This window comes from Prionailurus bengalensis, chromosome A3 (assembly GCF_016509475.1).
Source record: "Prionailurus bengalensis isolate Pbe53 chromosome A3, Fcat_Pben_1.1_paternal_pri, whole genome shotgun sequence".
Classification (NCBI taxonomy): domain Eukaryota; kingdom Metazoa; phylum Chordata; class Mammalia; order Carnivora; family Felidae; genus Prionailurus; species Prionailurus bengalensis.
Genome location: NC_057354.1, coordinates 63454310 through 63467633, shown reverse-complemented (window position 1 = coordinate 63467633; position 13324 = coordinate 63454310). Strand labels below are relative to the sequence as shown.

The 13324-nt window shown below is 39.2% G+C and overlaps 1 protein-coding gene across 3 annotated transcripts in view; it reads right to left on the bottom strand.

Moving 5' to 3' along the window:
- PLEKHH2 (pleckstrin homology, MyTH4 and FERM domain containing H2) overlaps nucleotides 1–13324 on the bottom strand; it is a 115617-nt gene that overhangs the window by 62001 nt on the left and 40292 nt on the right. For all 3 annotated transcript variants that reach the window (XR_006300938.1, XM_043603280.1, XM_043603279.1), the window contains exons 5-9: nucleotides 12834–12917; nucleotides 11939–12020; nucleotides 6787–6972; nucleotides 3392–4353; nucleotides 73–148 (exon numbers count right to left, since the gene is read on the bottom strand). Coding sequence is in view for 2 of the 3 variants with exons in the window: in XM_043603280.1 (XP_043459215.1) it covers nucleotides 73–148; nucleotides 3392–4353; nucleotides 6787–6972; nucleotides 11939–12020; nucleotides 12834–12917 (1390 nt within the window). In the remaining variant the exon portion in view is untranslated. The remainder of the gene's footprint in view (nucleotides 1–72; nucleotides 149–3391; nucleotides 4354–6786; nucleotides 6973–11938; nucleotides 12021–12833; nucleotides 12918–13324) is intronic.

Here is a 13324-nt window from a genome sequence, read left to right as displayed (position 1 = left end):
CATGACTTGCTTATTTCCTTTAGCATTATGTCCTCAAGGTTCATCCACATTGCAACATGCAAAATCACTTACTTTTATTAACATTCTCCATATTGAAGGCCTCAGACATTCGAATACCTGATTTGGCTACAGCATAAATTCTGCTCTCCTAATGTAAAAGAGAGATTTAAACTGGATATTTAAAGCAAAGAAATGATTACTTTCAATACACATGTTTTTCATTTGTTCTTCATTTAATATTCACCAGAGCAGAGCATTATTATAAAACTGTCATCGGTGCCAACACAAATATGCCACCGTGAACAGCACTGCAGACATTTTCCATCCATTAGTCATTCCATTATTTATCTTTGTTCCCTAGTTTTGCTTAGTATTTTGAATTCTTTTCAAGAGATAGGAAAAAAAGTAAGAGAAAACTTATTCATAGTCACTGATTGCACATAAACACCACGTTTAGTATTCTACCATTCTAAACACGGTTAAAGAAAAAAACGCAGAAAACCCTGAACGGCTGTAACATGAGGTTAGAAAGCATTCATAATCATTGACTATACATGAATATTACCTTTAATATTCTACTATTCTAGAGTATGCTGAAAGAAAAGAGAAAAATCTTCAAGTCAGAAATCACAGAGCAGCTTTAAGTGCTTTCATCTTCTTATTTCAATGTCCATTTCAATCAAGTACAAGAAATATGTGAGGCTTGGGGCGCCTGGGCGGCTCAGTCGGTCAGGCGTCCGACTTCGGCTGAGGTCATCACCTCACAGTTCGTGAGTTCGAGCCCCGCATCAGGCTCTGTGCTGACAGCTCAGGGCCTGGAGCCTGCTTCAGATTCTGTCTCTCCCTCCCCTCAGCTCCTCCCCTGCTCACACTCTGTCTCTCTCTCAAAATAAATAAAAATTAAAAAAAAAAAAAAAAACCTGAGGCCAAATAATAAATGAATTTGAGAATGGCAATGGAATTTATCATATGATCTTATTCCAAAAGCAGGTTATTATTTTGCTTTCTCTTCTTTGAGAGAAATCTCTGAAATGGGTACTGGAGAGGTTATTCACCCTGCACTCTGTGAGAAAAGGGATTCCAAGTTGTTCTTCATGGATAATCACCGTGTCCTGAATTGTGCACCACATCTAACCTGGACACAGTTGCCTGAACCAAGGCAGGGCAGGTAGTAAAGCTGTGCTCTTTGGGACTGGACTGGCCAGCGGCCTGCTAGGTAACAGGCATGAGATCCCTAACTGTCTGAGACACTTTAGTTTGGAGAGTGGCTGAGTGAACGAACCAGATGTGGTTTCCTTGAGAATGAGATATACACACAGCGAAGAACAGCAGAGTTGGCGGAACAGAAAGATATGTAAACACAGGGCAATAAGCAGGAGACGAGAGGCAGCTGGAAGCATGACAGCGTGGAGGAGAGGAGTTAGCAGTAGAGGACAAGGAGAGTCACGCAGATGGGACAGGACAAGCTGAGACACTGGACCAGGGGCAGTGGGTGTCTGTCACCTGTTTCTAAGGAGTTGGCTATTAGAGGTGCTGCCGACATCACATGTTTTCCCACTACAGTGACTACTGTATTTTGAATGATATTCCAGTTTGGTAAGGATGGGCTATGCCTTCAAATAAACTCTTAAAAATCCTTAAAATACACTCTCATAAATTGAGGCAACTGGAATACATCTCTTTTCCTTGAAACCTGAAAATACCTAACAAACGCTGAAATAAAATCTCAAACTTGGCCAGCCTGCCAGAAGGCTTTTGAAAAGCAATACTACTTTTTCAGGATCGAACAAATTGAAGAGAGAAAGGCAAAAGAGTAGGAAAATGGTTTGCCAAAAAAAACGAACTTGAAAAGCCTAACCTAAATCTCCGAAAATCTCAACATAATAAAAGAAGCAAAAATTTCAAATCCTCACTGCCTGAAGGATAACATAATTGGAATTCCAGAGATTCACATGCCAATAACGTCCACTTTTTTGCTCTATCCAGAATTTAATAATGAACTGCAGACAGTTTCATGTGGACACCACAATGAAATGTTCTTTTGAAAGTAAAAGCAGATACATCTCAAGGTCTGAATTTATAGTAGGAAAACATGGCTGCCTTCGTTTGCTTAAAATCATATGGATCTCTAAATAAAAAATAATATCACAGAAGATGACCCCCAAACAAAAAAAAATCCTGCAGCCCAGACGCTTCTCTGGAGGCCAGACTATGGCAATATGTGAGGAAAATGTTAAATCCACAAAACAGATAATTTCAGTTTGTTTCAAATATAAGAGTATTTTTTTAATTGAGTGATGTGTAGATATTCCTATAAAGAATCATACAGTTGATGGGCTAACTATTGTATTAATGGTCAGTGTTTCAATGGAAGGAATTTCAATCTACTCCAGATACATAGGAAGATGCTTTTGATTAAAGCGACAGATTTATAAGCTCGTGAAGAGTAACATTAAATTTCTCTTAAAGCCAATCAAGTAGGGGCGCCTGGGTGGCGCAGTCGGTTAAGCGTCCGACTTCAGCTAGGTCATGATCTCGCGGTCCGTGAGTTCGAGCCCCGCGTCGGGCTCTGGGCTGATGGCTCAGAGCCTGGAGCCTGTTTTCGATTCTGTGTCTCCCTCTCTCTCTGCCCCTCCCCCGTTCATGCTCTGTCTCTCTCTGTCCCAAAAATAAATAAAAACGTTGAAAAAAAATTAAAAAAAAAAAAGCCAATCAAGTAAATGATTAAGCACAAAAACTGATGACCAATAAGAGTTAGGTGTCCTAGTTGCGAATTTGTCCAAGATATCACACAGGTAGGAGGAACAATTCTTCCCCACCCCTGATGTTTCCTTCCATGTGCAGGGAACTCTAGTAACTGAACACTCTGGGTCCCTCTCCAACCATTCATTTCTCCTTCCCAAGGAGGAGGGATGGCTTAATGCGACTGGCAAGCTTAGAATGAGAAACTGGACAGGCAGAGCCGAGCACCCTCCTTGCTCCTTTCTCTTGAGAAGTAAAGGCATGCAAGAAACACCATTTGTTCTTTCCCTGGGCTATAAGCTACCCAAGAGGAACAGACGTCTAGCGGTCTAGGGTTACCTGGGACTGGATGAATAAATCTAGCGAATTCTGAGTTCAGTATCGGAAAGCTCATTTGCCGACCAACTCTCTAAAATCAGTTTTATCAGTAAGAAAGGTAATGTTTTGATCTCCTGCCTGTCTTCACCTTCCCTTATTTCTCAATTGACTCAGAACTCAGTAGGGAAAGAGAAAGGGAAATGGTACTCTGAACACCGAGACTTTTCAGAACAATCTGGACCTGAAAAGAAATAGGAGAAGAAAGTAAAACGTAAACGCCGGTTTAGGAAAAAGCCAGCATGCATGCGTTGCACACGGCAATGTCATTTACCCAAGAGGGAAACCGGTGCAGGGGCGGAGTTGGTGGTTTGCTGCAGGCCGGCTTCTTGGCTGAGTCACAGCTTTCCTGGTCGTCAGAGCAAGGGGACTCCAGGGAGTCATAGGAAAACAATCCGTCATCACAACTAGTGTCCATATTCTCTAAAATTTCTGTACCGTCGTCATCAACTAGATCAAGATCTGTTTCCTGAGGTCTGAGCGGCCGGATCATGCTGATGGCATTTCTGTTTGTACCAAACATCCTATCAGAACTTAACTGTGGCTGGCTTAAGTGCCTTTTGGCTAGTGCCACACTTATACTGAAAACATTAGGAATCCTTAACTTCGGGGGTGGCAGGTTTGATGAAGGCACTAATTGTGTTCCTTTTCCAGAAAGTGAGTTAGGATGCTTTGGAGTCAAAGCTGGGGTCAAAATAGGGCTTGGTGTATTAGCCTCGCTGGATGAAGATGAATAATCCAGTCTTTGAGACTGAAATTTTTTATTCAGTTCATCCGATGAACTATCGTGCTCCTTTTTATCTGATTCAGAATTTCCCTTTCCAAGGGGACAATTCTGAGCTTTCCACTGTGCCTCCTGTTGCCAAGAATACAGCTTCTTATGCTCCGGTCTCTTTATGCCAAAAGTTTCTTCTTCAAATATGGAACTGCTGTCATCGGATGCTGTCAGATACGCCTCGCTGCCCATTCTGCTACCCTGGACGCCTTCCTCTGACGTGTGACTGGAAAGGGTGGACGTGTACCTGCTCTTGGATCTTCCTTTGCTCCCACCTTCCTCGTCCGAACTCCAGTCACTCCCTGGAGCCCCAGAATTCTGGGACGTGCCACCATCTGTTGCAAAGCTTGTTCTTGTTTTCCGATTCTGTTCTGAGACACAAGTGGTTTGATGCAATGTTCTCGGACCCCGGTTGTTTTCCTGGATTTGGTTCTCGCCTGACTTTTCTGGAATTTCCATTTCTAGAAAAGCATACATCATATTGGCATGTTGCCTTTAATAATGTCAACTCTCTGTACACGAAGCTTTACGTACCTACACTATAAAAAGTGGAATTTTCATATGAATAAGGTTAATTTACATTATCCTTTAGTTGTGTGTCTTGTTGAAACCCAACTTTGAAAACTGTAAGCTCTATATAGAATATGAGTCCTAACACTTCAATAGAATAGTATGAAAATTAAACCCCTTTTTACAAAGAAACACGTTGGGTAAAAGGAAACCGACAATGGTTTAAAATGAAAGAAGCAAAATGGGAAACAGGGCAACTCTGACTATCAAAAAAAGCAGCCACCAAAGAATACCACTGATTCTGTTTCAAAGCAAATGACAGCCTTCTTTCAACTAAATTTTCAAAATCATAAGTAAATTTAAACATAATAAATACAAAGCTATAGTTTAAAAAACAAACAAACTTTGTTCCGAGGCTTCCATACATGAAATATGCACAGCCATGAAGAAACATAAACGCAGAAAAGCCCTCCTCACTCTACTTTTGGTTTATTCATATATACAAATGTGTTTTTACAACAAAAACAATGTTTTTTAACAATGTCTTTCCACACGGCTTACTTTTGTTTACCATATAATTAATGAAATGAACCAGGGGCTTCATAAACAGCGAGCTAAAAATTTAGGTTCAAGAGTGTAAGAGGAGGTGCCTCAGCGGCTCAATGGGTTAAGTGACTGACTTTGGCACAGGTCATGATCTTGCAGTTCGTGAGTTGGAGCCCCACATCGGGCTGTCTGCTGTCAGCACAGAGCCCCATTCGGATCCTGTCTCTCTCGCTTTTTGCCCTTCCCCTGCTTGTGCGCGTGCGTCCTCTCTCGCGCTCTCTCAAAAATAAATAAACATTAAAAAAAAGAGTATAAGAGAAACTTTTAAATGTAGATATGACCTTAATAACAAGGAAATAGAGGCTGAACAAATAAACTCTGTGATTTGGCATCAGGCAATTTGTTAAATTTGCATGTGAACAAGAGCTTCAGGACAGGCAACCCCCACTGTACTGAGCTATGCTTAACTGACCATTAGAAAGCAGAGGGGAAATTAAAATGACTTCTCAAAAAAGAGAAGAAAATTGCAACTAACATCAGAAAAGCAAGTAGCAAAGGAGAACTCCGACTGGAAAAACATTATGTAGTTTTCAGGATTTTAAAACCAAGCACATAGACAGCTTTTGGGGCTGTAGTTTTTCTCCTTTGGAGGAAGGAAGCAGGAACTGAAAAGTGAGCAGATGCAAATTCAAGCCTTTAAAATATTTGGGCAAAGTCACACTACAGGTGGCAAAGCCAGCAGCTGACAACAGAGCAAAATTTAAAGGGGCTTTACAAACAAAAGAAGGATAGAAATCTGCACACAGGTCCAGGACTTAAAACATCTATCAAATATTTTCCTCTTTGAAGCAAAACGGAAAAGGGAAAATCAAAGCAAGTATTCTCCTCTTTGAAGCAAAACGGGAAAGGGAAAATCAAAGCACTCACTGAATTGTCCCCTGGTGTTCTTTTTCTTTATAAGTTTACTATGCCATATTTAACTTTATATTTAACATCAAGTAATTTTAAAATGTTTTAAGTAAATAATAGTAAGTTCATTGTTCTAATGTGAAACTCAGCTAAAACAAGTACCTTATAGGTGTGAAGGTGAACTTTTTAATTTTAAATATCACTGCTACTGGGGCACCTGGGTGGCTCAGTAGGTTAAGCGTCCAACTCTTGGTTTCGGCTCAGGTCATGATCTCATGGTTTTGTGGGTTCAAGGCCCGCATCAGGCTCTGTGCTGGCAGTGGGGAGCCTACTTGGGATTCCTTCTCTCTCTCTCTCTCTCTCTTCCCCTCCCCTGCTCACATTGTCTCTGTCTCTCTCAAAAATAAATAAATAAAACCTTAAAAAAAATTAAATATCACTGCTACCTACTTCAGGAAAAAGTACCAAGAGAGGAAAATCAGTGTCTCCTATGCATTCTTGGCAAAGACTTTCAAAACAACACACAAGATAACTAGCTATACAGATTAAAGGCTGGATTGCTCTTTAAAAACATTTTCATAAAACATCAACTTGTCAAGAAAAAAAAAAAAACAAGGAAAATCAATCTATATTTGGATGAATCTTAACAAACTATTTTTTCTTTTTAAAAAATGTCAAAGTAGGGGCACTTGGATGGCTCAGTTGGTTGAGCGTCCAACTTCAACTCAGGTCATGATCTCACGATTCGTGAGGTCAGGCCCCGCATCAGGCTCTGTGCTGACAGCTCAGAGCCTGGAGCCTGCTTTGGATTCTGTGTCTCCCTCTCTTTGCCCCTTTCCCACTCACACTCTGTCTCTCTCTCAAAAATAAATAAACATTAAAACAAATTTAAAAAAATGTCAAAGTAGATTCTTCTAATCCATAAATACCTTCTATGTCTTTTCCCTCAGTGAAGTCAGGTTCTTTAGATGATATCTTGCTCATTTCCACAGATTTTACTACTTGAGGAGGACTCCTTGCTCGGGATAAAAAGCACCCAAAGGTCAAACTGCTTAGGCGCTGGCCTTCCGAGAACTTTGGTGTAGAGACAATGGATGACTTCTTCCCCTGAACTTCTGCAAGATCATTAATCAAAATCAAGATTGGAATTTTTTTACAATAGTTTATTAAACACAGAACCAAAGCATATAAGATCTGGACAACTTACTCTTTATACCAGAAAAAAGCCTGCAGTTCATCTTAATTTATGTACAGTAACATGGAAACCTCAATGTCTGGCATCACATGCTAATGTTTAAACCTGTTTATATACTTCGAATGTTCTAAATATTTTTTAACTGCAGAGAGAAAAATATTGAATCCCTTTAAAAGTAGTTCTCAAATAGGGGCGCCTGGGTGGCTCAGTCGGTTGAGCAGCCGACTTCGGCTCAGGTCATGAACTCACAGTTTGTGCATTCGAGCCCTGCACTGGGCTCTGCGCTGACAGCTCGGAGCCGGGAGCCTGCTTCAGATTCTGTGTCTCCCTCTCTCTGCCCCTTCCCAGCTCATGCTCTGTCTCTCTCTCTCTCTCAAAAATAAACATAAGAAAACTTCAAAAAAAAAAAAGTTCTCAAACAAAAACACAAACAAATAAAAAACAGATTGTAAACAAGTAGAGGTTGTTGCTTCTTGCAAAGTCACGTACTGGTAAATAGCAGTCAAGAACTGGTAAAATTTGATTAGGTAGTAATGCTACTAATGGTGAGGAAAGTTGCCAAGACAACTAAAGGAAATTCAGATCATCACTGGGGCAAATATCACATGATCACTGTAATAACTTTTGCTATCTTAGTTTTCGGTTTGCTTCTTCCAAGAGAGCAGAAAGAGGGGCTTGATGTAACATGACCACAATATGGCGAGCCTTCATCACTGCGTTAGAGGAAAAAAAAGGAGAAGGGGCAGTTTCTAGACAGAGAATTTAGATAGCTCATGCAGTATTAATTACAGATTTAATCCATCTTCTAACACCCCTGTTTACAAGATTAAAAGCATGGAGATCCCAGTGATAGTAAGAAAAGTTTCCAAAAAAATTAAATTCTTACCTCTGGGAGAGCACCAAAGGGTTAAATTAAATAGCAGCTGATAACTGAGTGGAGCATAAGAAAAATATCTTATCTATAGTGTATTCTTTTGGGTGTACTTTTATTATTCTCATGTTGATTATCTCTCACAGAACTAATCCACAGTATTTTAATAATCATATATTTGCATATACATTTTTAAAGTACTATACTATAGGGGCGCCTGGGTGGCGCAGTCGGTTAAGCGTCCGACTTCAGCCAGGTCACGATCTCGCGGTCCGGGAGTTTGAGCCCCACGTCAGGCTCTGGGCTGATGGCTCGGAGCCTGGAGCCTGTTTCCGATTCTGTGTCTCCCTCTCTCTCTGCCCCTCCCCCGTTCATGCTCTGTCTCTCTCTGTCCCAAAAATAAATAAAAAACGTTGAAAAAAAAATAAATAAATAAATAAATAAAGTACTATAGTATATCTACATGATTGTATCTATTCTTCTCCAGTCCAAGCCTAGGCCCCAAGGATTAATACCCCTTAGTCTACAAGACTGAAGAGACTGCCACTGAAGACTAGAATTACAAGCTAAGAATATCAGGTAAAATATCAGCTTTTTCAGAGTAGGCTTATTATATTCAATCTGTGTCAATGATTCCATATGTAAATATGGAATTCCAAATCAACTAGGTGGACACTGACTTCTCATCATACAGGTGGAGAAACTGTGTGATAGAAGAAATATATATCTTGGTCTACATCCATGGTTCCCGGCATTCAGCTCCTAAAACCCTTGGGATTTTCTAAGTGGTAAGAGCAATAAAAGTGTCTTTTGTTTTCAGAACAAGCTCTTTCAAGGACATCAGAGTTTGTGTTGATGAGGTGATTTTTGGAAAGCCCCTAAATAGCCTCAGGATGGGGGCTGGTTGCCTGGGGAACCAACCACGTTGTGGGGGGGGGGATTAGAAGGTTGGAACATTGAGCCTCATCCTCCACCCATCCTGCCTCTGACCTCAGGGGAGCAGAGGATTGAAAATTGACTTAATCACCAATGGCCAATGATTCAGTCAGTCAAGCTGACATAATGAAGCCGCCATAAAAACCCAAAAGGATGGGCTTCCAGGATGATGAACAAGTGAAGGTGCTGGGAGGGTGGTGTGCACACAGAGAGCATGGAAGCTCTATGCCCCTTCTCTAAGCCTCGCCCTCTACATCTCTTCCATCTGGCGGTTCCTAAGTTATATCTTTTGTAATAAACCAGTAATCTGGTAAGTAAAGTGTTTGTTTGAGTTCTGTGAGCTGCTCTAGAAAATTATCAAACCTGAGGAGGGTCGTGGGAACCTTTGATTTAGACCCAGTTTGGCAGAAGTGGGGCTGAAAACCAATACTTACAACTGTGTTTGAAGTGGTATCTGATGTGGTGGGGGGTAGTTTTGTGGGAACAACTTTAAGCTGTAAGATCTGATGCTAATTTTAAGTAGATAATATCAGAATTGAGTTAAATTTGTAGGACACCCAGTTTGTGTCTTCTGGGAACCGGAGAATTGCTTTGTGTGGGAAAAACTTGCACACATCTGGTGTCAGATGCATTGAGGGAAAAGGAAAACAGGAGCTTTTTCCCTTACAAAATGAGAGCCATAAGTATTAACATGCATTAGACAAAACAATTTCATAGGTCTTAAAATTGACAACCTCTTGTGGAACCAGGAAGGCACTATTACCATTACCATTTTACTGATGTAAAAAAAAAAAAAAATCCAGAAATGTAACACAGTTATGAAATTGTAGGGCGTTAAAGTTGACTTCAAAGCCCATGCACCTCTACAATGCCAGTATTTTTCCAATGAATTCTGTGAAATCCCAGGGCTTTGTGGAAATGTCATAGTGGGTGAAAGAAGAGGCATGAGTACGGACTTCAAGCTGTATCAGAAAGCTGTAATCATCAAGACAGTATGGTACTGGCACAAAAACAGACATTCAAATCAATGGAACAGAATAGAGAACCCAGAAATGGATCCACAAACATATGGCCAACTAATCTTTGACAAAGCAGGAAAGAGTATCCAATGGAAAAAAGACAGTCTCCTCAGCAAGTGCTGCTGGGAAAACTGGACAGCGACATGCAGAAAAATGAACCTAGACCACTTTCTTAAACCATACACAAAAATAAACTCAAAATGGATGAAAGACCTAAATGTAAGACAGGAAGCCATCAAAATCCTCGAGGAGAAAGCAGGCAAAAACCTCTTTGATCTTGGCCTCAGAAACTTCTTACTCCACACGTCTCCGTCTCCAGAGGTAAGGGAAACAAAAGCAAAAATAAACTACTGGGACCTCATCAAAATAAAAGCTTCTGCACAGTGAAGGAAACAATCAGCAGAACTAAAAGGCAACCGACAGAATGGGAGAAGATGTTTGCAAACGACATATCAGATAAAGGGTTAGTATCCCAAATCTATAAAGAACTTCTCAAACTCCACACCCAAAAAAACAAATAATCCAGTGAAGAAATGGGCAAAAGACATGAATAGACACTTCTCCAAAGATGACATCCAGATGGCCAATCAACACATGATAAAATGCTCAACATCACTCATCATCAGGGAAATACAAACCAAAACCACAATGAGATGCCACCTCACACCTGTCAGAATGGCTAACATTAACAACTCAGGCAACAACAGATGTTGGTGAGGATGCGGAGAAAGAAGATCTCTTTTGCACTGCTGGTGGGACTGTAAACTGGTGCAGCCACTCTGGAAAACAGGATGGAGCTTCCTCAAAAAATTAAAAATAGAACTACCGTATGACCCAGCAATTGCACTACTAGGTATTTATCCAAGGGAAACAGGTGTGCTGTTTTGAAGGGGCACATGCACCCCAATGTTTATAGCAGCGCTGTCAACAATAGCCAAAGTATGGAAAGAGCCCAAATGTCCACTGATGGATGAATGGATAAAGGAGATGTGGTATATATACACAATGAAGTATTACTCAGCAATCAAAAAGATTGAAATCTTGCCATTTGCAACTACGTGGTGGAACTAGAAGGTGTTATGCTAAGCGAAATTAGTCAGAGAAAGACAAATATCCTATGACTTCACTCACATGAGGACTTTAGGATACAAAACAGATGAACATAAGGGAAGGGAAGCAAAAATAATATAAAAACAGGGATGGGGACGAATATATAAGAGAGTCTTAAATATGGAGAACAAACAGAGGGTTACTGGAGGGGTTGTGGGAGGGGGAAGGGCTAAATGGGTAAGGGGCATTAAAGAATCTACTCCTGAAATAATTATTGCACTATATGCTAACTAACTTGAATGTAAATTAAAAAAATAAATTAAACAAAAATTAAAAAAAAAAAAGGTGAGGCATGAGTAAAGCGAGTCTGCAAAACTATGGACCATCACCTAACACTGCTTTCACTGTTTTATATCTTGATAAAAAAATACTGTTTTGAAAAGGGTTCTGTTACTAAATAAGTTTGAAAACCACTAGACTAGCCCAGGGTCTAATAACCCTGTGGATTCATCTTGTCTTCAGCTCAATGTGCACTTGAGTGGTGATCACCAAAATAGCATACTAAGTAAATCTCTATCTCTAACTCTACCACCCATCTTTAGGCTTTTGAGTTGAAAAGGAAGAAAGTAACCCAAAGCATTAAAAAATGCAAAGAGTTTATTATTCTTATTATAAAATGTTGCTCAAAATATTCAGGCTATAAGAATTTCAATCACTATTGAATATCACTGCAATGCAAGTGAAAACAGAAAATAAAATAACTGATGTTTTTTAAGCAAACACACCTGAAATTAAACATTCAAATTAATATTACCCCTGTTGGGTTATCTCCAATTGGCTAGCTGTGCTGATATGGACATGTTGGCTATTTAAATTAAAATCCACTCAAATTAAATAAAACGTAAAATTCAATTATTTGGTTGTGCTAGTGCTATTTTAAGTGCTCAACAGTAAAATTCCATATAGCCTAATAAACCCAAACTAAGCTATCTTAGTCAAAATACTCATACCTTGTAGTTTTGACTGTATTGTTCTTATCTCTTCAGTTTGACTTTGGTTGATCAAACGAAGATTCTGATTCTCTACTTCCAGCTGAAAGGACATAATTGTATTCTTTTATACAGAAATAACATTTCTAAAATGTACTAATAAATTATGAATTTTTAAAATGTTACTACCTAATTACATGTAAGCAAAATACAAAAGAAATGATGAGAAAATATCAGATGAATTTATCAGCATAGTTATCAACCTAGATAATCATGGCTTTACATTTATTTTTTCCAGAACTGTGACTTTTTTTTTTTTTTTTTTTTTTTTTTTTAGAGAGCGCAAGCAGGAGACAGGGGCAGAAAATCTCAAGCAGGCTCCGTGATCAGCAGTCCAACAAGGGGCTCAATCCCACGACCCTGAGATCATGACCTGAGCCAAAATCAAGAGACAGATGCTCAACTGACTGAGCCACCCAGGTGCCCCTAAAGCTGAGAGTTTCAAATATTTTCACCCCCATGCCTTTCCCACTGTAAAATTATTTTAAACCAAATTATTTCAGCATTTAATGTGCCATATAAACTAATGCGTTCTTCTCAAGATGATACTGAACACATTAATTTTATGATATACACACATATGTTCTATAACTATTTAAAATTAACTAATTAGAACTAAAATCAACTAGTTAGAATGGGGCTACTTAAGCTGTTTACTACGAGCCTATCAATATTTTTAATTTTAGAAATACATTGGACATAAAAATAAAAGCTACCTGTCTCACGTTTACCAAAAGACAGCAGCACCACCAACTGATCAGAATTTTGTTTCATTCAGAATGATCAGATATTCTGATGACTTATCTATTCAAAAGAAGTAAAAGGTAAAGAAAAGGCAAGATATAGCAATAAATACCTCATTTAATTTAAGTGTTACCCATTCTTTGATCTTAGCTGCTTTCTCTTCTATTATTTTAGCTTCTTGTATCCTTATTTGTTTCTGAAATAACATTAGCAGTTTAGTTCAAACATAGGCTCAGTGATCTGGAAATTTTACATCATAAATATGATAGACAAATTCACTTAAAACCTGTTACCAAGTTAACACATTGACCTTCAATATACAGTAAAATACTTCAAATAGAGTAAAAAATAAAACAATTGTCCAGCAGATATAATAACAAACACAAAGGCATATGCAAATATTATTAGTTTTAACAACTGCTTTCTCTGAAAGATCATATATTGAAATCCATCCACTGAATTTATCAGTAAAGTAAACAATTTCTGTAAATGGTCTAGGGTTTATAACAGTGGGATAGCAGTCAACCAGGCTAGGGAGAGGGAAATTAGAATCTCCCCTGGAGCATGGTTTGTTTTCCCCTCAAATGCAAGTTTTTATTTGTT